The 24,649-nt window shown below is 46.0% G+C and overlaps 1 protein-coding gene across 1 annotated transcript in view; it reads left to right on the forward strand.

Moving 5' to 3' along the window:
• Positions 1-24,272, forward strand: part of CIST1 (colon, intestine and stomach enriched 1) — a 139,373-nt gene extending 115,101 nt beyond the window's left edge. Inside the window, exons 5-7 of the mRNA XM_082243506.1 lie at positions 12,916-12,933; positions 13,028-13,182; positions 23,918-24,272. Coding sequence (XP_082099632.1) covers positions 12,916-12,933; positions 13,028-13,182; positions 23,918-23,965 — 221 coding nt within the window. The 3' untranslated portion in view covers positions 23,966-24,272. The remainder of the gene's footprint in view (positions 1-12,915; positions 12,934-13,027; positions 13,183-23,917) is intronic.
• The last annotated feature ends 377 nt before the right edge of the window (positions 24,273-24,649 follow it).

The following is a 24,649-nucleotide window of genomic DNA, read 5'->3' on the forward strand; positions in this document are numbered from 1 at the left end:
CTCTCAGCCACAGAATCCCCCTCAACGCAGAAATGGATCCTACCGCTGCAGCCGAGTGGTGCAGGGAAGAGAATGTCGTAGTGGAAAATGGCCTGGTGGTTGAAATCAAGGGAGAGGTCTGGACTGAGGAAAAACTCCTCCCAGTTTTAAGGGCACTGTCCACAGACAGGAAATTCTGGGTGACTGACATAAAGACAGACACCACCGTTCCACACACGTATGCATTGTGTGAGTGGAGGAAGGGGGTCCCCGATTACTTTAAGGGAACCAGTGTAAAGACTACTGACCAAACAGAACTTTTTTTAATACATCCAGAAGTCCTTACTGAAGGTCCCTCATCCACCACTCCTGGGGGATCCAGCAAAGAAAAAGGTGTCCAAGAAGGAAGTCCAGAGTCACCACCTTTGTCTACCTTTAGCTCAGAACTGTGTGCTGTTCTCGGGGAAATCGTAGCAAAATGTAGTAAGGACTCCCCAAACTATCTGATGACTGGATATAGGAAGCTCAGGACATTCTCTGGGAAACAGCCTGTGCCTTCAACAGAAGATGGGTTTGAAGAGTGGTTAGATACCGCCACTCAGGCTTTGGAAGAGTGGGAGGTACCAGAACAACATAAGAAACAGAGAATCACAGAAAGTTTAAGGGGACCTGCACTAGAGGCCGTACGTAATCTCAAGCTAAGCAAAAAGAACTGTACTGCACAGGATTATCTAGACATTCTACAAGATGTATTTGGTCGGACGGAGAACGTGGCTGAACTTCTTTACCAGTTAGACCACTGTTACCAAGAAGAGGAAGAGAAGTTGTCCGAATTTATTAGACGCCTGGATAAGATCATCCACCAGATCCTGTTAAAGAAAGGGATAGACCCCCGGAAGGTAGATGAGACTCGTGCACGGCAGGTGCTGAGAGGGGCTCAACCTTTAGATCCCATTGCCATACTGTTGCGAACTCGTCAAGACGGTGGCATTCTAGAATACCCTGACCTGATTCGAATGGTCAGAGAGGAAGAGGTCATGTTGGACAACAAAAAGAAGAGTCGGCAGTTTGACTCAACTGCTCGAGTCAGAGTGATAAGTGTAGAAGAAGGTGATTCGCAAGTTGAACTCCTAAAGACCCAGGTGTCCCAGTTGATAGAAATGGTGTCTATCCTGACTAGTCAGGCATCCACTCTACCTAATGGGAACATATCAGAGAAGCCAGATGAACCTGCTAACCTTAGAGCAGATCCGGAACCGAGACCTACAAGATTGTTAACTTGTTTCAACTGTGGGGGAGTAGGTCATGTTAGAGGAGTATGTCCCAGCCCAGGAAAGGTTGTCTCAAAACCTCGCAAGCCAGCGGAAAACTTCAGAGGGCCCCCGGTGAAGGAGTCAACCGGGTGCCCGCCAGTTTCAAGGGACTCCAGGAGGCTCACTGGTTCAGGGAAACTGAGTCAGGGAGTAAGATCTAGGTACAACGCCCCTCGTTCTATACTCCAGGCTACTGGGGGGAGGAAAATCAATGCACACCGTGCCCAGCGGGGACTGAATCCAAGAAAAAAAAGAAAGAAGAAAAGAGCTTGGGTGCAGAGAACTGAATCAGACAACAAGGCCACTTCAAGAGAATTCCCAACTAACTTGGTCGGGCCTTCCCCTGTAGTCTCCGTCCAGGTAGAAGGAATTTACACAAGAGCCCTCCTCGACACTGGGGCCCAAGTGACTCTTCTGTATAGAGACTTCTATGATAAACACCTTACCCATCTACCTCTGCAGAAGTTGGAAGATCTGGAGATATGGGGTATCGGGACTCAAAGTTTTCCCTATGACGGGTATCTGCCAATCAAGTTGACCTTTGACCCATCAGTGGCTGGTGAAGCTGAAACCTTTGACACCCTAGCGGTGGTCTGTCCTCGTCCGCCAGGGGCCAACAAAAGCTCTCTCATTGTAGGGACCAACACTGACCTAGTAAGGCGCCTCCTGACACAACTGGTCCAGGGACAGGATTCTCCAGCGCCAAGGATTCACCCCATGCTACGGCAGGCCTATCAACGACTAGTATTGGAGCAAGAGACTCCTGCAGAAGGAGTTGGAAGACTCTGGAAGTTGGACAGAACAGAAAAGGTCTTGCAGCCAGGAGAGGTGGCTTGTCTGAAAGCTTCAGTTAAACTCACATGGAAACAGCCTGGCCCTTTTATCATCTTTGAATCAGGTCCACAGGAAGAGGAGAGAGGGATAGAAGTAATCCCTGAAGTGATCCCTTTGAAGGTGTTACAGAAAAACCGTGGAAGGGTTTTAGTGAGTGTCAGAAACACCTCTACTACACCGGTGAAGGTACCGGCCAGATTGCTGTTGGGCCAAGTTAACCCGGCTACCCCAGTTGTCCCATCTGATCTTAAAGAGGAGGGAAGTGGTGAAGTTGTCATAGAAGAGCTCTGCTCTGGAAGCGCTGCCCTCCCACCGGAATGGGTGAAGAGGGCCAAGGCACAACTTGCTCGATGGCGAGGAATATTTTCTAAGGATGAGTTTGACGTGGGCTGCGCCAGGAGTGCCACTCATAAGATCCGCCTGAGTGAGGACAAACCTTTCCGAGAAAGAGTCCGGCGAGTTCCCTTGGGTGACTTAGAAGATCTACGTCAGCAGCTGGCGGAACTCAAGAAGACTGGGGTTATTCGAGAATCCAGGAGCCCATATGCTTCTCCGATAGTGGTAGTCCGGAAGAAAAACGGATCTTTGAGGCTTTGTATCGACTACCGAACACTGAACAGAAGAACCATCCCAGACCAGTATACCACTCCTCGAATTGAAGACGCCCTACAGAGCCTGTCAGGGGCGAAGTGGTTCAGTTTGATGGACTTAAAGAGTGGGTACTATCAGATCCCCATGCACCCTGAAGACCGGGAGAAGACAGCCTTCATAACCCCCGTGGGGTTCTTTGAGTTCAATCGCATGCCGCAGGGGTTGTCAGGAGCCCCTGCTACTTTCCAGAGGCTGATGGAAAGGACTGTTGGGGATATGAATTTGATAGAGGTACTGGTATACTTGGATGATGTTATCGTGTTTGGCAGGACTTTGGAAGAACACGAGGAGAGGTTGGAAAAGGTCCTGAAGAGGCTACACGAAGAAGGCCTGAAACTTTCTCCTGAGAAGTGTCAGTTCTATCAATCCTCGGTCCATTACCTGGGCCACATCGTGTCTGCAGAAGGGGTAGCCACCGACCCGGACAAGCTGGATGCTGTCTCCTCCTGGCCGAGACCTACAAATGTGACCGAACTTCGGTCGTTCCTGGGCTTTTGCTCCTATTACAGGAGGTTTGTGGAGGGGTTCGCCAAGATTGCCCGACCCCTCAATGAGCTACTAAAGAACGAGGAAGATGACGTTCCTGAACTGGTCAAGCCGACGAAGTCCACCATGGGACCCCGGAAGGCTAAGGAATCCATCCAGGATCAGTGGACCCCAGAATGTGAAGGGGCTTTCATTCAGCTGAAAAAGAATCTAACCACTGCCCCTGTGTTGGCCTATGCAGACCCCATGAAACCATATGAACTGCATGTCGATGCCAGCCGAGATGGGCTGGGTGGGGTACTCTACCAGGAACATGAGGGTCACTTGCGACCTGTCGCCTACGTGAGCAGGAGTCTACTACCTGCTGAAAGGAATTATCCTACCCACAAACTTGAATTCTTGGCCTTGAAGTGGGCAGTGGTTGACAAATTGAAAGATTACCTGTACGGAGCTGAATTCATTGTCAAGACGGATAATAATCCCCTTACCTATCTGTTGACTACAGCCAAGCTGGATGCCACAGGACACAGATGGTTGGCTGCCCTCTCTAGCTTCAACTTCAGCCTGAAGTATCGGCCAGGAATCGGGAACAGGGATGCAGATGCCCTATCCAGAAGGTTGCATGCACCACACGAACCTGATGAAGAATGGACCCATTTGGCTCCAGAAGGGGTGCGTGCCCTATATCAGGGAACTGAACTTCGATCCAGAGGAGGATCAAGAGCCGAAGAGATTGGGGTTTCGGCTGTCGGGGTACCCAAATACTATTGCAGGGGGACCCAGGTTGAAGGGGAAGATTTACCCCGGCTATCCAAAAGGGACTTGAGGAAGGAGCAGCTGGAAGACCCTCTGGGAAAACTTCTTTTGGAAGCCTTGGAGATCCAGCGCCCTGAGTTGCTTCTAACCGATTCTCCTCAGGGGGCCCGCCTGTTGCATAGAGAGTGGACCCGGTTACAGATCCGAGAAGGGGTGGCCTACCGAAGAGGCCCATCTGAAGATCTGGAGGAGAAGTGGCAACTGTTCTTACCAGCTAAATACAGGGAGAGAGTTCTGGCTGCTCTTCATGATAATCATGGCCATCTGGGACCTGAAAGAACTTTTCAGCTTGTCAGAGACAGGTTCTACTGGCCCTGTATGAGGGCCGAAGTTGAAGGATACTGTCATTCTTGTGTCCGATGTATACAAAGGAAGACTCTGCCACGTCAAGCAGCCCCAATGGGCCATCTGCAAAGCCAGGGACCCATGGAACTGGTGTGCATTGATTTCCTTTGCCTAGAGCCTGATCTGAGTGGCCAAGGGAATGTCCTTGTGATAACAGACCATTTTACCAGATACGCCCAAGCATTCCCAACAAAGGATCAGAAGGCCTCAACGGTAGCCAAAGTTCTTGTAGAAAAGTTCTTTGTACACTATGGGTTACCACAACGCCTCCATTCAGATCAGGGAAGAGACTTTGAAAGCAGACTGATCAAGAGACTGTTAGATCTGTTAGGCATCCAAAAGACTAGAACTACTCCCTACCATCCACAAGGGGATGCCCAGCCGGAAAGATTTAACAGGACTCTTTTGGACATGTTGGGGACTTTGAGCTCAGAGAAGAAACAGCATTGGGGCAAACATGTAGCTGCCATTGTGCATGCCTACAACAGTACTGTCAGTGATGCTACTGGATATTCCCCTTATCGTCTAATGTTTGGACGAGAGGCTCGGTTGCCAGTGGATTTGGCCTTTGGCATCTCGCCCGATCACACCTCTTCAGCATCGCACAAGGGATATGTGGACCGACTGCGGAAGAGTCTGAAATCGGCCTATGATAAAGCTCAGGCCACATCTGATCAACGTGGACTGAGGAATAAAAGGAATTTCGACTTAAAAGTTCGGATCCAAGACTTGCAACCCGGGGACAGGGTATTGTTGAGGAACTTGGGTGTCCCGGGAAAACACAAGTTGGCAGACCGCTGGAAATCCCAACCTTATGTTATCTGCAAGCAACTACCAAACCTCCCTGTGTATCAAATTCGGCCTGAAGGAAGTGTGGGCCCATTGAAGACTTGGCATAGGAACCATCTACTGCCTCTCTCTGAAGCAGTTCGCATGCCTCCTGTCGTAGATTCGCCAGATACCCCTTCGACCTCCCGCCTATCCAGACCAGTCACCAGATCTCAGTCGACACTCCCAGATGTGAGGGAGGGAAATTCTTCATCTGAAGATCTGGAAGATGAAGAGGAGGTACCTGACTGGATGTGGTCATCTCAGTTACCAGAACCCACACCTGCCTCCCTGTCTTCATCCGAATTGGCTGAAAGAGGAACCCTTTGGGCAGAAGCCCCCGAATTCATACCTTTTCACATGCTTCCAGAAGAAGTAGTTGATGATGAAGATCCTGAGGAGGAGGTTGCACCTTTCTCTGAAGAAGAACTGACCGCTTTTGAAACATCAGATTCCTGTGTGTTGGAACATGAGGAGGAGGACATTGAAGAATCCCCAGAAGTGGCTGGTCCTAGTACCTCTGAGATCGTGCCTCCCAAAGAACAGAGGGACAGGAGAGTCATTCACCCACCCAAAAGACTGACCTATGACCAATTGGGTGAATGCTCGGAAGAAGCTATCTTTACTTCCAAACGATCTCTTGATCAGCCTAGTTCTTCCACCGCAGATTTGGTGGAGGACAACCCTAGCTCACCCCCAGGCACATCTGTACAAGCCACCCAAGTGTCGGGGGTCTGTGAACAGAATTACCTTCCCTCCCCTGACAATTGGTGGGAGGTTCCTATGTCGAACCTGTGTTGTAATATGCAGTTGTTGAGTTTGAATTCTGCTTATGAAAAGGAAGATAATTCCCTGTTATGCATATGTTAATGTTTTTGTTGTGTACTGCCAACATATGCACTGGAGTACATGCTGTTGTCCTCTTTGGGGACCAAAGTTTCTTAAGTGGGGGGAGTGTGTAGCGGTGTTTAATATGCCTGAAAGATGATTGTTTGACATTTGAGAGGAACTCGGCTCCATCTAGTGGCCAAAACGACACACTGCAGCTACTATGGAATTTCTTGTGATGTGATTTTCCTTTCAGGAAGTTGAGAGACTTCATCATCCATAGTGCTCTTGGACTACCAGGATGCACTGCTTCACCGCACAGCCTTCTGGGGGAAGCTTTATAAAGGAAGGGAGGAGCCAGGCTCAGTCTCTTGGGAGAGACACAGTGAGACAAGCAGGAAGCCAGCGCTGTGGGCTGATGCTGCATGCTAGGCCGAAGCCTCTGGGCCTGAAGTGACGACGCTGAAACGTTCCATGCAAAGCAAGAGACCCTTCCCAGAGGTCCCATCGCTGTTTGCAGAGACCGGAGCCATCCACCCCAAACACCTCGCGCGGCTGGGGACAGAGAACAGAGACTAAGACAGCCGTGGAGAGTTCTAAGGGAAAATCCTGTTGGTGAGAGGGCACTTGCCCAAACCTGACTTTATCTACCAAAAGAAGTAACGTTATCCACAGATAGCTATAGTGTAACAGAAGGTGATAAACCCCGGGGTAGATCAGCATACTCTCTCAGGAGATTCATAGACAAACAATAATATCTGTAAAGGAGTCGCCAGAGGCCCATCTCTCTCACAGAAGTTATTGCTCAGCTACACAGATACCCTGTGGTGACAACCAACAGCTCACTGCTCTTTTTCTCTCTCTTGATCTTCATTCCTAATGCGGATTACAAATATATCTGCGCAGTTATCTTGCTAGCGAAGATTCAAGAAGAAGAAAGAAGAGGACTTTGGGGAAGGGACTCAGATAGGCCTATCTATCTTGTACTGTGTCTAGCATCAATGAGGGAGTAGTGTGGGATATTTCTTTTATCTTTTTAAAGCCGATTTAAGTAACCCTTTAAAATAACCGTATTTCATTGTATCTCACTTGCTTAATTTGATATACAGTAAATTAAGCTTTGGTTAATTACAATCCTGTGTGCTGTTCCATTGTGTCACCCAGAAAGACTACCATTGAAGAAGGTAATAAGTCACTGTTGCATATTGAAGTATTGTAGTCCAATCTGTGTATCCATTTGAAGGTCCAGTCCTATTCTGGTCAGTTGTGCCTGAGGAGGGATCGAGCCAGTTCTATAGGGTTGTTAGGCAGGGTGTAGACCCAATAACATAATCAGCAGCTCCTGCGGGGGTGGTGCTACATAGAAAAAAGAAAGAAAAGCAGAGAGATGTTTGAGAAGAAAAGGAAAAGGTAATAGAAAGGTATATTAAAGGTAAAGCTTGCAAATCCATCTCTAAAGAACTTTATGATCCTGTGACCACAGCTGCCAATTGTGTCAAGAATCGTATGCAGTAATTTTTTTTCACCACAGAGCAACTTGATGCTGTAAACTGCATCGCAACCCACTTTGGTGAATAGATTTCAGGCTACATTCACATCATGGCGTTTCTATTTACAGGCGTTTTTTAGGCGTTTTTGCAGGCGTTTTTATGGGCGTTTTACAGGCATTTTTGTGCAGGCATTTTTAGGTTGACAAGTGACCAATGGAAAAAAATAAAAATGCCTGTAATCTGCCCAAAAAGAAGCTCATGTACTTTTTTGAGCGTTGGGCGTTTTGCTTAAAACGTCAAAACGCTCAGATGTGAACAGGGGCCATTGAAATGAATAGGATTTGTCTTGGTGGGCGTTTTGTGAGCTGATCCTAGAGCAGAAAAACACCCCAAAAACGCATACATGCACACATACATACATGTGAACTTAGCCTTAATAAACTGTATTTTGACAGTTAAGAAAAAAAAAGTAAACAGTGCAACAAGCTGGTCACAGCACATCACACTGCACACAGTGAACATCAGTGGCTGTACGGTATGGTTCTGGTATGAACAGAATGGTGGAAAAAAGGAAACCAAGGAAAACTTCAAAACAGATCATGGCTGACCTCCAAGATTAAAGGACAATATCAACACATAACATGCATCATTGTCTGAATAATAGTGCCCATGAATGGTAGAAGGAGAAAATAATTCTGTGCTATGGAAAAAGGAAAAATTAACATGTATCGCTGCTGCCTCCACTCAGAGCCCACTACCCTAAGGTGGGGTCTAGTTGCAAAAGTTATAAAATGAAGAGTGGATATGGCGCTGCCCAATAAACCACCCAGTAGGTATTACCTAGGGCGTAATGCTAATACCTCCCTAGTTTTACAGACAATAGAGAAGGTAGGTGAGACAGATCTTAAATGACTGTGAAGTATTGTGTATCTATTATTATTATTATTATACAGGATTTATATAGCGTCAACAGTTTACACAGCGCTTTACAATACATTTCAATTCAAAAGGAATAGGAGGGCCCTGCTCAAGGAGCTCACAATCTAAAGGGAGGGAAACCTTATCCCTACATCACATATAAACACATATTAAATAAATCACTTACTGTCTAAAAAATATAACTCATCATTCTTGAATGATCAAAGTGCACAGTGCTAAAAAAAAAAATATGGAATATATATACAGTATATATATATATATATATATATATATATATATCAGGGGTGGGGAACCTTTTTTCTGCCAAGGGCCATTTGGGTATTTATAAAAATCATTCAGGGGCCGTACAAAATTATCAACTTAAAAATGTGCCTGTTATATTTGGTCAAAAATTTAATTAACTCACCCCTAATGTGATGGCTGCAACTGCTTCTCTTTAGTGAGGTGTGTGATGTTAGCTGGTATTGATGATGTTGCTACTCGCAACTGGTTTTCCAGGTTTGTGTCGGTCAGTCTGGAGCGCAGTCGACTTTGTGGTGGTAAGTTTTGAAAAGAACTGCTGGCGGGTAATGCTGGTGGGTATAGCTGGCTGATACTGCTGGTGGGTACAGCTGTGGGTACTGCTGGCTCAGGCTGGTACTGCTGGCTTGTACTGTGCTGTGGGTACTGCTGGCTCAGGCTGGTACTGCTGTGGGTATTGCTGATTCAGGCTGGTACTGTGCTGTAGGTACTGCCTTGGGTACTGCTGGCTCAAGCTGGTACTGCTGGCTGGTAATGTGCTGTGGGTACTGCTGGCTGGTACTGCTGTGGGTACTGCTGGTTCTGGCTGGTACTTCTGTGGGTACTGCTGGTTCTGCTGTGGGTACTGCTGGCTCTGGCTGGTACTGCTGTGGGTACTGCTGGCTCTGGCTTATACTGCTGTGGGTACTGCTGGCTCTGGCTTATACTGCTGTGAGTACTGCTGGCTCTGGCTGGTACTGCTGGTTCTGGCTGGTACTGCTGTGTGTGCTGCTGGCGGGAAATGCTAGCTAGCAGCGGCGCCGTGCTGGAGGAAGTGGCAAAGTTTCCTGTATCGGTCATAGGCGGAGTGCATTTGATATCACTCCGCTTGTGACTCACTCAGACTGTCAGAAAGGAGCCGGAACTATACAGGAAGCATTGGCTCCGTTCTGACAGATCAGCTGAGACACACAGACTCAGCTGCATGGGGGGCCGGACCAAATGACTTCGAGGGCCGCATACGGCCCCCGGGACGTCTGTTCCCCACCCCTGATATATATTAACCAAATAAATAATCCTGAATGATGAAAGCTCACAATGCTACAAAAACATATACAGTAAAAATACTATATAAATAAAGTGTAAAGTACATATGACAATCAACTAAATCCAATGTGATAGTGATAAATAAATAAAACAATTCAGTTTTTAGTAAAAGTGTTGTCTGTGCGTATTAGTGCAATCCAAAACATGCGTTGAAAAGGTGTCTCCACTCGTACTCACCCTCCAGGTCTGCACTCACTAGAAAGTCCAGGGGTAAAAAGCATCCACAGGTCAGAACACAGCATCCAGGAACCCCAGTCTGGATATCATAAACCACTTGCTTTCCTCTTGGTCCACTGTCTGTAGGCTCATGCAGGAAGTGAATAGACAAAGACAGGCTATGTAATGTAAATCTGCTTGGTTTTATTCAGGAAAGGTATAAAAATCCACTTGCATTGATTAAAATTAGCCAAGCATGCAAACATCAAAAACATCCGGGGCGCTGTGCGTTCCATGGATCGGAATTGGAAGTGAAAGGATGAAGGATGAAGAAGGATGAAGAAGAAAGAAGTCCCGTCCTATGCATTTCTTCAGAGTGACGTCATCAAGAGTGGCTGCTCCTAGCACTGTGCACTTTCATTATTTAGGAAAATGTACTTTTTTTTTTTAGATAGTAAGTGATGTACTTATTATGTGTTGAAATGTGGTGTAGGGATAATAAGATTACACATTACTTCACAGTCATTTAAGATCTGTCTCACCTGCCTTCTCTATTGTCTGTAAAACTAGGGAGGGATTAGCATTACGCCCTAGGTAATAGCTACTGGGTTGTTTATTGGGCAGCGTCATATCCACTCTTCATTTGATAACTTTTGCAACTAAACCTTACCTTAGGGTAGTGGGCTCTGAGTGGAGGCAGCAGCAATACATGTTCATTTTTCCTTTTTCCATAGCGTAGCCAACAATTGATGTCCCATAGTAGGTCTAAGGATGATGTCCTCACCCATACTCTGCAGCCATTGTCGCTGCCTCTCCTCTACACTGAAGCTGGACCTGGGACCCGATCATGTGACCAGAACGGAGCAGCTTTAGAATAGGTATGTATAGACATCTTTTATTTTACAGGGTAGATAGAATAGTCTTAGAATGGGGGTGGGAGTAGGTTTAGGCTAAAGCCTCATATACAGATTATCAGAAGAATTTTCTTTAGTATTTTGTTGCATGCTAGTCTCATATGGAAAGTGAAGAGGTAACTTTCATACGAAAATTCCCGTACGGCAGAATTCTACTTCAGAAGTGATGTCATGTGTTGAATTGTTTTGTATGCATTCTTTAGTTTCTGAGCATGCCTAGTCTTGCTCTTATGGTTTTTTTCGGACGAAAACTGTACTAATTAAATGAAAATCGGACATTGTGTTGACGTACGATAAAAATTTTATAGCCTGCACATCCAGATTTTGTCGTACGAAAATCCGTAATCGGCTGTCGAAAGCACTATACTATGGCGATGCATGTGGCAGGCGGCTCCGATTGCCATCTGGCACCCGCGATCACTCCCCGCTGAGAGAGAAGAATGGTCAGCTGTTGTAAACAAAGCTTACCGTTCTTCTTTCTGGAATGATCACAGAGTGCCTGTGATCCTTCTATATAGGATCACAGGTCTCTATGGTCATTGCATAAGCCCTGCCCCCATAGAGTTAGAATCACTCCCCTAGGCTCACATTTAACCTCTTGATCACCCACTGTGTTAACCCCTTCCCTGCCAGTGCCATTATTACAGTAACAGTGCATATTTTTAGCTCTGATTACTGTAGTAATGTCACTGGTCCCCCCCAAAAGTATCAAAAATGTCAGTAAGGGGTCCGATCTGTCCACCGCAATGTCGCAGTCCCGCTAAAAATCGCAGATCGCCGCCATTACTAGTAAAAAAATTAAAAAATGACATCTTTCCCGTAGTTAGTAGACCCGATAACTTTTGCGCAAACAAATCAAATATGCTTATTGCAATTTTGTTAAAAAATTTAGATTTTTAAATTTTTTTTTGGGGGGGGGGGGGGATGTTATATAGCGAAAGTGAAAAATATAGTTTTTTTTTTTTTCAGAATTGTCGCTCTTTTTTTGTTTATAGCGCAAACAATAAAAATTGCAGAGGTGATCAAATACCACTAAAAGAAAGCTCTATTTGTGGGAAAAATAGGACATCAATTTTATTTGGGTACAGCGTCGCACGACCGCGCAATTGTCCGTTAAAGTAATGCAGTGCTGAATCGCAAAAAATGGCCTGGTCATTAAGGGGGCAAATCCTTCCGGTCCAGAAGTGGTTCATGACAAATTAAGGTAGAATGGTACCTTTGGAAACACAGCAGCTTTGGATCCACCCCATCCCTTGCACACTGGTGCTGTTACACTCACATTTTTTGTGAGTTTGGGCATTTTTTTTTAATAGCCCTTAGAAATTCCTTCTATGTTATCCTATGTGTTCATGCACACATGGATGTTTTGAGCAGTTTATCAGCAGGGGAGTTTATGGGCTGTTGTCTGAATGCCCTAAAATTGCGTTTAAGAGCAGTTCTTCTGACCACAAAAAACGCTGAAAAACGCTCATTAAAGCCCATAAACGTGCATAAACTCTGGGCATGTTTAGCATTTCAGCGTTTATCTATTTCAATGTTCAAAATAAATTAGAATTCTGGCCAATTAAATAAATAAACTCCCAAACTCCAAACTCTGTTAAACTCTGCTAAACTCTTTTGAAAAATGTAGCTTAGGTGAGCCAGTGTGCATGAGGCCTTAGAATAACACTGATAATGATTACATTGATCAAAGAGAAGCCACCCTATTTGCACTGTGTTTCTGGTACAGCACCAACTAACTACAGGTTGTAGTAATGACATCCACAGGGTCCTACGCTTCTTCTTAGGTTGGGTCCTTCATAGGTTGCCTTGTTGGTAATCCAACTCTGGTTCTGGTTACATTTGTAGACATGCATTTTTTTTCAGTGCATGCCTAAATATTGTTGTAGTATGTTTTAGCTGACACAAGGTGGCAGCAATGTAGTACAAAGTAAAAAAAAGCAAAACTGAAAATGTCATTTTTTTTTTTACAAAGTACTAATATCTCTGCTTTTATTTATTTATTCCTAGCGACATCCATTCCAGGAGGTATGCTTTTTAAATGATAAAATATGCATGCTATTTTTTGGTTCTGTGGTTCTGATAAAATACATGGAAATAATGTTCTTTCCTATAATTACAGATATTCAAGCAAATAAAGGCCTGTCCGATAATCCTGGCCTAATAGCTGTACTTTGTATATTTTTTTCTGTCCTTGGCATTGTTATTGTTGTGTCTACTGTGAAATTCTTCCGGAAACCTGGGCCAGGATTTGAAAAACTGGATGAGGTTCCTATGGTAAGGAGACAATCTGTAAATAATAATTTCAAGTATTGATTTCAGGCAACCTAAAGGCCTCATTCACACCTGAGTGTATTGTTTTCAGGCATTTTTTTGGGCGTTCTTCAGGCTTTTTTTAGGCGTTTTTTGCAGGTGTTATGGAGGCAGGAATTGATATCTAAAAAAAATGCTTGTAATCTGCCAAAAAAAAAAGTTCATGTAATATATGAGCTTCAGGCGACAAAATGCTCATATGTGAACAGGGGCCATTGAAATGAATGAAACTTTGCTTGTTGGACGTTTTGAGACTTCAGGGATGAGCGTTTTACTAGCTGAAAAACGCTCAGATGTGAACAGGGCCTTACACATGAATATGCTTTGATGTAAACCATTCCTAAATAGGATAGCCAACATCAGGCAGCCATCTCTGTATATATTAATTAGCCTATTAAAATCATATTTCTAGGGAGCTTGGGTCCCCTGACATCCCAGAAATCCACGGTCCCACCACTGCACTTTATTGCAATTTAATGATTCATTCACGTGGGCATACGCGTTTTCTGTGCCCCGAACATAGGTTCTTGCTAGAGGAGGATCCTACATAAAATATATACCTACGGTACCCAAGTTTAGGACTCATTTACATGGGCGGTCACAGGCTCTGAGTCTAGATGCGTGCACCCATCCCTGCATACCTGCCAAACTTGGCTGTGCTTGGAAGTCTATACAGCTGATGCGCTCCTGTTCCCTTTCAATAGGCTGCTTGCACATAGCGGAGCAGTACAGAAAAAGCTGAGTTAGACTTACCGGTAACTCCTTTTCTGAGAGTCTTCCAGGACAGCCCATGAGACCTAGGGCTCCTCCTACCAGGACAAGAAACACATTAAAATCCAATCAGATAAAATGCGGGCCTCTGGTCCTCACACTTCAGTATTCTTGAGAACCGTAGGACATTCCTGTAAAACATATATATAAAAAATACATAATACAAGACAACACCGGGTGAGAATCCGGCTGTCCTGGAAGACTTCTTCTTAGGTTGGGCCCTTCTTAGGTTGCTATCACGTACCTGGTGCTAGAGGCCAATGGAGAGAGAGGGCTTCCCTTGCGGCTAAGTTCCAGACCCCCCTGAGGATGAGAACAGGAGAGGTCAGGCCCAAAGTAGCACGGGTCGCCTGCTGGATTGTGTGCAGGAGGATCCAGAGTACAGCTGGAGTGCTGGAGTGGAATCAGCAGACAGGTGGCGCCCGTGAGGTGTTTGCAGGACTTGGATAATGCTGAGACTGGAACGTGGTCGGGTGGATAGCCAAGATCAGGAGCCAGGTGGATATCAGAGCAAGCGTGGTCAGGTGGATAGCCGAGATCAGGAGCCAGGTGGATATCAGAGCAAGCGTGGTCAGGTGGATAGCCGAGGTCAAACACAGGAAGCAATCAGGAGACAGGTCAAGGACAAGCCGGGTTGGTAACAGGAGACAGGAACTGGAATATCACAGGGATAACACACTGGAGGAGCTGAAGATCAACCAGCAACTAAAATCACTGGCAGGTTTCCTTAAATAGGCCCAGGTAAATTGCTGGTAGTGCTGCTGGGTCCTAAAGTCCTTCTCCTGCCAAAGTGCTGATAGCGCTGCTGGGTCCTAGAGCCCTTCTCCTGGTGTTTGTGCCCTGACAGTGCCCCCCCCTGACGGGCAGCCTCCGGATGCCTATTTGAGAAATTTTCTCTGGGTATTTGTCCTTAAACTCTTGGAGGAGTCTGGGGGCATGTACATTGGCTTCGGGTTCCCATGAGCTTTCTTCGGGTGGATACCCTTTCCATTTAATTAAGAATTGGGTTTGTCTCCCTCTCTTCCTGCAGTCCAGGATTGCTTCCACCTCGAATTCTGTGTCCTCACCAATCGTCACTGGCGGTGGAGGTGGCTCCACTCTCCCTGGAAATGGATCTGGAACAGTTGGTTTAAGCAAGGAGGTGTGAAAAACCGGATGGATCCTATATGAGTCAGGCAAAGATAGTTCGTAAGCCACTGGGTTAATTTCCCGTTTGATCTGAAAAGGCCCAATATACCTTGGCCCTAGCTTCCGTGAAGGGCAGGCCAATTTCAGGTTGGCAGTAGACAGCCACACTTTGTCCCCAACCTTGAAGGAAGGATTTCCCCTCCGTTTCCGATCAAAGTGTTTTTTGTAATCCACTTGGGCTTTCTGTATGGACTCCCGGAGGACCTGATAATTGTTTTGAATAAAAACAAGTCTGTCCTGCAAGGTGGGTACAGAAGTTTCAGGCATAATTTCAGGCAGGGCAGCAGGGTGGAATCCATAATTAGCCCAGAATGGGGACTGATTTGTAGCTGAATGGACAGAGTTATTATAGGCAAATTCCGCCAGCGGAAGCAGGGATGCCCAGTCATCTTGGGAAAAAGCTGAAAAGCAGCGGAGGTATTGCTCGAGGGTTTGGTTAGTACGCTCCGTTTGCCCATTACTTTGGGGATGGTAGGCAGATGATAAGCAGAGTTCCACTTCCAAGGCTTTACAAAGGGCTCTCCAAAACCTAGAGGTGAATTGCACCCCCCGATCCGAAACAATGTTCTTTGGTAGTCCATGAAGTCTTATGATCTCCTTGATAAACATGTGAGCGGTTTCCGCTGCAGAGGGAGTACCAATCATTGGTATGAAGTGGGCCATTTTTGATAATCGGTCTACCACAACAAGGATGGTCGTGAATCTTTCAGAGGGAGGAAGATCAACAATAAAATCCATAGAAATCATTTCCCAGGGGCGATTAGGGATAGGCAAGGGTCTTAATAAACCCCAGGCTTTGACTTTGTCACTTTTGCTACGTAGACATATGGTGCATGACTTGACGTAGGATCTACAGTCCCGACTGAGGTTAGGCCACCAAAAGGACCGCTGAATGAGCTCGTTAGTTTTACGGGCCCCAAAGTGCCCTGCAAGTCGGTGGTCGTGGAATGCCCTGAGAACCAGAGACCTAGCTTCTTGAGGTACAAAGATTTTGTCCTGGTGCCAAAGTAATCCACCCTGCCTCCTTAACGAGTCATGTTCGGATTCGGGGCACGATACAGAAGCTTGTTCAATGGATGCCTTTAGGTTAGGTTGAATCAGCAAAAAATTTTGGGCAGATAAGATAGTGCTTGGAGGAGCACATTCAGCAGATTCGGGGAACATCCTGGACAGGGCATCGGCTTTCCCATTTTTGGAACCTGGGCGGTATGTCAAGTGGAAATTAAATCTCGAAAAGAATAAGGCCCACCTGGCTTGTCGAGGTCTTAGGCGTTTTGCAGATCTTAAATATTCCAAATTTTTGTGATCTGTGACGATCATAATTGGATGGTTAGCGCCCTCCAGGAGGTACCTCCATTCTTCGAGAGCGACTTTAATTGCCAGGAGTTCTCTGTCACCCACGTCATAGTTTCTTTCGGCCTGATTCAGCTTCCTGGAGCAATAGGCTACTGGGTGGAGCAGGGCCTTTGGGCCCTGACGCTGCGAGAGCACGGCTCCCGTAGCTACTTCGGATGCGTCCACCTCAAGGACAAAGGGAAGAGCTGGGTCAGGGTGTTGCAACACTGGAGCAGAGGTGAAGAGAGCCTTCAGTTTTTCGAAAGCCGCTTGAGAATCTTGGTTCCAGGAGAAGCGTGAGTGCAGGTGAGTGAGCTGGGTGATCGGGGCAATAATAGTTGAGAAATTCCGAATAAATTTCCTATAAAAATTAGCGAAGCCCACAAACCTCTGGACCCCTTTCTTGTCAGAAGGTGCAGGCCACTCCAAGATTGCTGATACCTTCTGAGGATCCATGGAAATCCCTTTCGTGGAGATTATGAGTCCTAAGAACTGGATAGATTGTTTCTCGAACTCACACTTTTCTGCTTTAGCATATAAGCCATGGGTTCTTAAGGTCTTTAACACTTTTCTGACGTGCTCTCGATGGAGTTCAAGCGAGGCTGAGAAAATTAGTATGTCGTCCAGATAGACGATTAAGAACAGGTCAAGGTATTCTCTGAAAATATCATTCACAAAATGTTGGAATGTGGCGGGGGCATTACATAGCCCGAAGGGCATCACAAGGTACTCAAAGTGACCAAAGCGTGTTCGGAAGGCGGTCTTCCACACATCACCTTCCCTAATACGAACCAGGTTATAGGCACCCCGCAAGTCCAACTTCGTGAAAACCTGGGCTGTTCGGAATCTTTGGAATAACTCAGGGACGAGAGGGAGTGGGTATCTGTTCTTGATAGTAATTTTATTAAGGTCCCTATAGTCAATGCATGGTCTGAGAGAACGATCCTTCTTCTCGACGAAGAAAATGCCAGCTCCAGCAGGTGACGATGAAGGGCGGATGAATCCTTTGGCAAGGTTTTCATCTATATATTGTCGGAGGGCCTCCAGCTCCACTTCGGATAACGGAAAGATGCGCCCAAAGGGGACTTCTGCTCCAGGTAGCAACTCAATTGGGCAGTCGTAGGACCGATGTGGGGGCAAGGCATCGGCACCTTTTTTGTCAAACACATCAAGGAAGTCAAGGTAGGCTGAAGGAACAGCATGACAGGGATCCGGTGTAGGTTGAACGGAGAGACACACTGAAGAGTTGACAGGCGTGGGGACGCCACAGTGTTGCTGACAATAGGAAGATGAGAAGATGATTTCTCCCTTGGGCCAGTCAATTTGCGGGTTGTGGGCCCGTAGCCAGGGTATCCCTAGGATGGCTGGGAAAATAGGAGACCTGATGACATCAAAGCGGAGGAATTCCCGATGGCCTGCTTCTGTTGTGGCAAGGACAGGGATAGTCTCCTGAGTGACTGGTCCAGAGCTAGGAGCAGTGCCATCTGCTAAATGTACATCAAGTCTTTGTTCCTTCAGTTTCAGGGGTATGCGCAAGTTCTTGGCTAGGTTGATATCCAGGAAGCAACTACAGGCTCCAGAGTCAATGATCGCCTGCAGCTTTACTTCCTTTCCATCCACCTGCAGAGAGATGGGGAGAATTAAATGAGTGGATATAGTCCCAGACAACTGAAGGTAAGAGGGGCGTGGAAGGCTGGACTTCCTTGGGCGAACAGGACAACTGCGAAGGAAGTGGCCCGAAGTCCCACAGTAGAGACACAAGTTATCCTGTCGTCTGCGTGCTCTCTCTTCAGGGGTTAAAGCAGGGCGGAGTAGGCCAGTTTGCATGGGTTCCCCATCGGACATATTCATGGACTGGGGAATAGAGGCTGGGAGTGTTGGTCCTGGGACCTTTGGCATTATCCATGTGGGTCGAAGGGTCTGAGTGCGTTCGGACCTTCGCTCCCGCAGCCGTCGGTCTAGTTGGATAGAGACTTGGATGAGACTTTCTAGTGAGGCGGGAGCCTCAATCCTAGCCAACTCGTCCTTGAGAGACTCAGATAAGCCTTGCCGGAACTGGTATTTTAGGGCGGCATCATTCCACCCAGTATCAGCTGACCACTTGCGAAATTTCACAATGTAATCCTCCACAGGTCGTCTGCCTTGTACAAGAGCATGAAGGGCCGACTCTGCGGTGGCCGTCCGTTGTGGATCATCATATAAGGTAGCCATAGCTTCAAAGAAGGTGAAAACTGAATCCAGGACTGAGTTCTTTTGCTCAATGAGATTATGAGCCCAGGACTGTGGCTCATCAGATAAGAGTGAAATGATGAAACCCACCTTGACAGTCTCAAGAGAAAAAGTCCTTGGTTGCAGGGCAAAGTAAAGGTCACAAGCATTTTTGAAAGCTCTGAATTTCCGTCGGTCACCTGAAAAGCGATCGGGAGTGGGAACTCTGGGCTCCGGAGGGGGTAAACCCATAGCAGGTGCGGCTGTAGCAGAACAACTGAGAGGGTGAAGGCGTCCTTCCAGCTGAAAGTAGCCATCTTGTAAGCTCTGGACTGCTTGTGTAAGAACTGTAATCTGCTGACATAGGGCCTCTAATGCGGAAGCACCTCTCTCGGCCTCAGACATCTTGGCTGGTTGATACTATCACGTACCTGGTGCTAGAGGCCAATGGAGAGAGAGGGCTTCCCTTGCGGCTAAGTTCCAGACCCCCCTGAGGATGAGAACAGGAGAGGTCAGGCCCAAAGTAGCACGGGTCGCCTGCTGGATTGTGTGCAGGAGGATCCAGAGTACAGCTGGAGTGCTGGAGTGGAATCAGCAGACAGGTGGCGCCCGTGAGGTGTTTGCAGGACTTGGATAATGCTGAGACTGGAACGTGGTCGGGTGGATAGCCAAGATCAGGAGCCAGGTGGATATCAGAGCAAGCGTGGTCAGGTGGATAGCCGAGATCAGGAGCCAGGTGGATATCAGAGCAAGCGTGGTCAGGTGGATAGCCGAGGTCAAACACAGGAAGCAATCAGGAGACAGGTCAAGGACAAGCCGGGTTGGTAACAGGAGACAGGAACTGGAATATCACAGGGATAACACACTGGAGGAGCTGAAGATCAACCAGCAACTAAAATCACTGGCAGGTTTCCTTAAATAGGCCCAGGTAAATTGCTGGTAGTGCTGCTGGGTCCTAAAGTCCTTCTCCTGCCAAAGTGCTGATAGCGCTGCTGGGTCCTAGAGCCCTTCTCCTGGTGTTTGTGCCCTGACAGTTGCCTTGTTGGTAATCCAATTCTGGTTCTGGTTACATTTGTAGACGGTGCATTAGATGTTACATGCTTTAAAACGCCTTTACACGCATAAAAATTGCAAAGCTGGCTGGCGCAGCTGTGTCCTGCATTTTTGCACACTGCCAAATGCAGCTCACATTTTCATTTATAGATGCAGCTGTATGTATGGTGCTATTGGTTCCTGTAGTGCTGTGTTTAGAGGAGTACAAAACTATTTGCTGTACACATTTAAATGTGTCCTTTTAGAAAGCCATGTGAATGGGTCCTAAAGCAGAACTCCAAGAAAACAGCCAAATATGCAATTAAAATACACAACGGTGAACTGATCTGACAAAGGATTTCTAATTCTTTCCAGCCACATATAGGATTTGTACTGCTCTATCAAAAGCATAGCCAAGGTGAAAGCATTTTCTTTGAAAGTATACAGTGGTGTCATGTCCCCAACACACTGATAAGTAATCTACTCTACTCTTTCTGTTATCGCATCCTCTCAGCATATTCCCTGTTAGAACATAGGCATTCAGCAGAACTTGATTTGCCAAGGGTGGCAACCCCCCGTTCCCCCCCCCCCCCCCCTCCTGTCTGAGTGATGATGTGCAAGGAATGACAAAGGCTGAGATAAAACAGATATTTACACTAGTTGTAAGTAAAAATACTTTTATTTTAAAGCAATACACAGCCACCAGCCACAATAGATGGTGCTTTTTACATTTTCCTGGAGCTCAGATTTAAAAGAGAAGCATGGCCAAAGCTTTTTTGGCCATACTTCTCTTGTGGGTCACAGCAGTGCACTTACTTTTGTTCTCATGTTAACCCAGATAACAAGCAATTGAGCTGCAAGTTTGAAAATGACTTGCTAAGCTATTGCTAGACTTGCCAGGCTTCACAAGTTTGCTGCCCAGTTGCAGCAAATCTGCATTGCATGACTCCTGATCAAATTACTTTGCAAACATTCTACACGTTTGCTGAAAGTTCTGGTTCAGTTATGTTGTGCAATAGTCCTCCCACCACAGGGGTCACTGTGGCTGAATTTTCATGCTGTAGACTCGCAGAGTTCTTGCTGTAGACTCACCACTGAACTTTGCTCTTGCTAGAGACTTGCCAACGTGGGACAAATGCAGCATGAAAGTGAGTTTGAATGTTTGTTTTTTTCATAACTCTGTAGCACCCTACAGGTAGGTGCTAGGTAAATGTATAGTGGGCCTTGTCTGCCTAACAGCAGGGCTGTGATTATGTAGCTAGGGTGTCAGGGCTTCCAGATGTGCCTGCTGAGGGGAGAATTATCCCCACTGGCTCCTGTGAGAGGCTTCTCATAGGGCAGTGTGGGAAGCCCAATCAGGGGACACATCCCAGCTTGTAACTACCTCAGAAGGCAGATTATGCTGCAAAGGATTCTGGGAGTGGGTATAAGTTTGGGGGGAAGTGCGTGGCTTGTGAGCAGAGTCCCAGGAAGGAGAGTGCGGCTGTCTCTTCTCCTGTCTGAGGAAGGTGGATGTCTCAAGGTGTCGCCTGAGAGTCCAGAAAATGCTGAGTTGAGCTGAGGGGATCCAGGGTGCCGAGAACCGGCGGAGAGAGAGAGGGGTCCAGTCCCAGGAAAGCCTACACAGATCGTGAGTACTGAGGATTGCCCCTGGGGGTCTACCTAGAGTCAGAGGGGACCACTCCTGGAGAGGTTCTGGGATCCAGTGTCAGCTATCTGTTAAAGGGGGTACCTAGGTTGAGGACCCTGAAGTTGCAAAGGGGGTACATAGTTAGGGGACCCTGAAGAGTTCAACCTCAAAGGGGGCACCGGCAGTCTGGGCCCTGAAGTATACAGAGTGTGCCAGTTACAGTGACAGTTACACAGAGTTCTGCAATATACTACCTCAAGCTGTGCCAGGCGGAGGGAAGTATTCAGTGACTTTCACAGTACAACAGTGCCAGGAGTTTTACAGTTCTTAGTCTTGGATTCAACACTTCTTCTGCTACACATAGTGTTCTCAGAGTTGGTGAGCGTTGGCTGGCGTCAAGGAAGCGCCAACGGGCATTTTTTGGAGAAAAGTCCCAATTGTAATTAGTTTAAGCCTCAAGGAGTATCCCACTTATTCCCTTCTCCCATCCCCTTTATTTCAATAAAACTACAAAGATGCCGGAGTTGTCGCTGCTTCAGTTGTCACACCCAGGGTCACAGCTCACATGGGCTGGGGAGGATTCCGGTACTAATGGCAGACCCACATCAGGCCACAGGCCTGGAAACCTTGGTACAACTCCATACTTCTCCTTCAAGTTAACAGACCTGATTGAACCCGGAACAAGTAAGAAAGTCATCAGTTCTGACTTTGCTGGATGGACATTTATTCTAAGTCAGTGATTCAGAAAGTGTTGAAACTACAGGGTCATAATAAAAGCCTGGAAACTTGTAGGGCATCCCTAAATTCAGATTGCTTCTGGTCTTTTTTTGTAATCTTTGGTTATGAACATTATTTTGTTTGAAAAAGTACTCTTTTACCGTAGAAAACTTTAAAAGCATTTCCAACACAGATACTCAGCTGTCATCTGCATGTATCCATAAACATACTGTACATGCTTAGCTTTCTGTGCCAGGTGATAGGTGCTTGTATTTCTTCAGTGGAATTCCAAGCGTTGAACGAGTTGGTTTCTTCACACTAACCCTGTGTGTATCCCTAACATTAGACCTCACACTATCCCTCCTTGGAACCCTAGTGCTAACACCAACCTTCCCCTTAACCCTAACACTAACCTTCCATGCAACCTTAACCCTTACAATTACTCTCTCAGTAACCCAAGCAATTGAGCTGCATGTTTAGAAATTACTTGCTAAGCTATTGCTAGACTTGCCAGGCTTCACAAGTTTGTTGCACAATTGCAGCATGTCGTCATTGCATGACTCGAGTCCAGATCAACTTTCTTTGCAAACATTCTACAAGTCTGCTGCAAGTTCTGGTCCAGTTACATTGTGCTATAGTCATCCCACCACAGGGGTCACTGTGGCTGAATTTCCATGCTGTAGACTTGCAGAGCTCTTGCTGTAGACTCACCACTGCAACTTTGCTCTTGCTGGAGACTTGATATGCAAATGTACTGCAAAAAAAGTGTCAACTAGAACTTGTGCTTCAAGTGCTCTGCAAGTGTACAACTTGCCAGTGAAAATGTGCAGCAAGTTAACAGACTTACAATTCAACGCTGTCCATCCATCCAACCTTATTATCTGGTGTGTAACCCAACCCTAACTCTCCCTCTGCTTACATTCTTCTTCTGTTTCGGTATCCTGTTTGCCAAAGACCTATCCATTCTGTGCTGAAAAATACCAGTGTCAGCATCCATGAGCGTCCGCAGGTAGGGGCAGGGGGGGGCAAATGTCCCCCCCCCCCTGGAATCTTAAGTTCCCCTTTCAAGAGATTGTTAAACCACTTTATACCATCCTGTCTGGTCTGTTTAATAATCCTGTGTGCCTGTGTGTCTGTGTATGTGTTTTAAAAAAATATGCCATTCTTTACCAGTTTTCAGAGGGTCGAGCACCGCTCACGTGACCTCTCGGCTCTCTCCTCTCCCATCTGACAGCTGCCTACAGCAGGCGGGGCCAAGGATTCTTCACTGATGTCAGTCGGGAGGGGGAGAGGAGGAGAGAGGCGGCAGGTCACATGAGCGCCGAGTGGCGCTATGAAAACTTGTAAAGAATGGCTAATTTTTATAAAACACAGAGACAGGGGGTACACAGGATGACGGAGGCACGTAAACTGACAACAGTGTCAGGGCTCAGCCACCATGGTATACCATGGTCAGTTTACAGAGGGGAGGACATAGCCAGGCAGGATCAGCCAGGTATTTTAGGTGATAGAAGGGGCCATATTACACAGCAAAGCACTGTGCTGTATAACATGCTTTAAGGTAACAGGATCATTTTTTTTTTTTATAAATACTGTAATTGCTGCTGTTTGCTCTTTAAAAATAAATACTCAAAATAAGTATAATGACATTGTTGAAAAGGGGCGGAACATGGGTGACCTTAAAAATGTTGCCCCCCCCCCCCCCCCTGAAAAAAGTTCTGCGGACGCCCATGTCAGCATCATAATCTACTGCTACAACATACTGTATGCGTGATATTTATGTAATTTAATTTTTTATTGTTTCTATATTTCCTACAGAATGGCTTTAACGAAGGAGCTCCTTTTGCACGTTATCCTCCAAAATAGTGCATCAAATGTAAAGCATTCTAAAGTTTATCCTGTAAAGTTTGTAGATTGAGTTCACAATTGTTTTTGGTAACAAAAAGCTGATTTATTTTTTTTTTTTTTTTGTGACTATGCTATGCTGATTAATGCTTTTTTTATTGTACATTACATTTACAGAACAATAAACAATAAGAATACTGTTTTTATTTATTTTCATCTGTAATTTAATAAAATTACAGATAGCCAAAATTGTCATGTCTTCTGACTATAAGCACGTACCTGATTACATTGGTATATAAAAAAAAAAAAAAAAAAACACCTGGCACAAGAAGAAACATCAATTGAGTATATGTAGTAAAAGGCTGTATCAATAAAAAAATAAATTTTAGCCATCTTTCACAGACCTGAATGCTAGCAACTGACATTAAAAACATATTGCTTACGTTGCTCACAGGCAATAGGTATCCTGTGTGCTGATGATGTCATATCCATCCAAAGTGAAACTCTTTTTCAGGCAGCATATTGTGCACCAGATACACTCCCTATTGTTTAAAAGTAAAATAACCTTATTGGGCATTTTAGGACTTCTGTGGGATCTAAATGCCCTTAAGTATTTTTTTTCTTTGTGTTTTGAGTGTTTTTGCCTTTTAGGCGTATTTTGTTGAGATTTAGATTTTTTTTTTTTTATGGAACATGAAAAAAGTC

The sequence above is a fragment of the Pelophylax lessonae genome, assembly GCF_965119305.1.
Source record: "Pelophylax lessonae genome assembly, chromosome: 1".
NCBI classification, from domain to species: domain Eukaryota; kingdom Metazoa; phylum Chordata; class Amphibia; order Anura; family Ranidae; genus Pelophylax; species Pelophylax lessonae.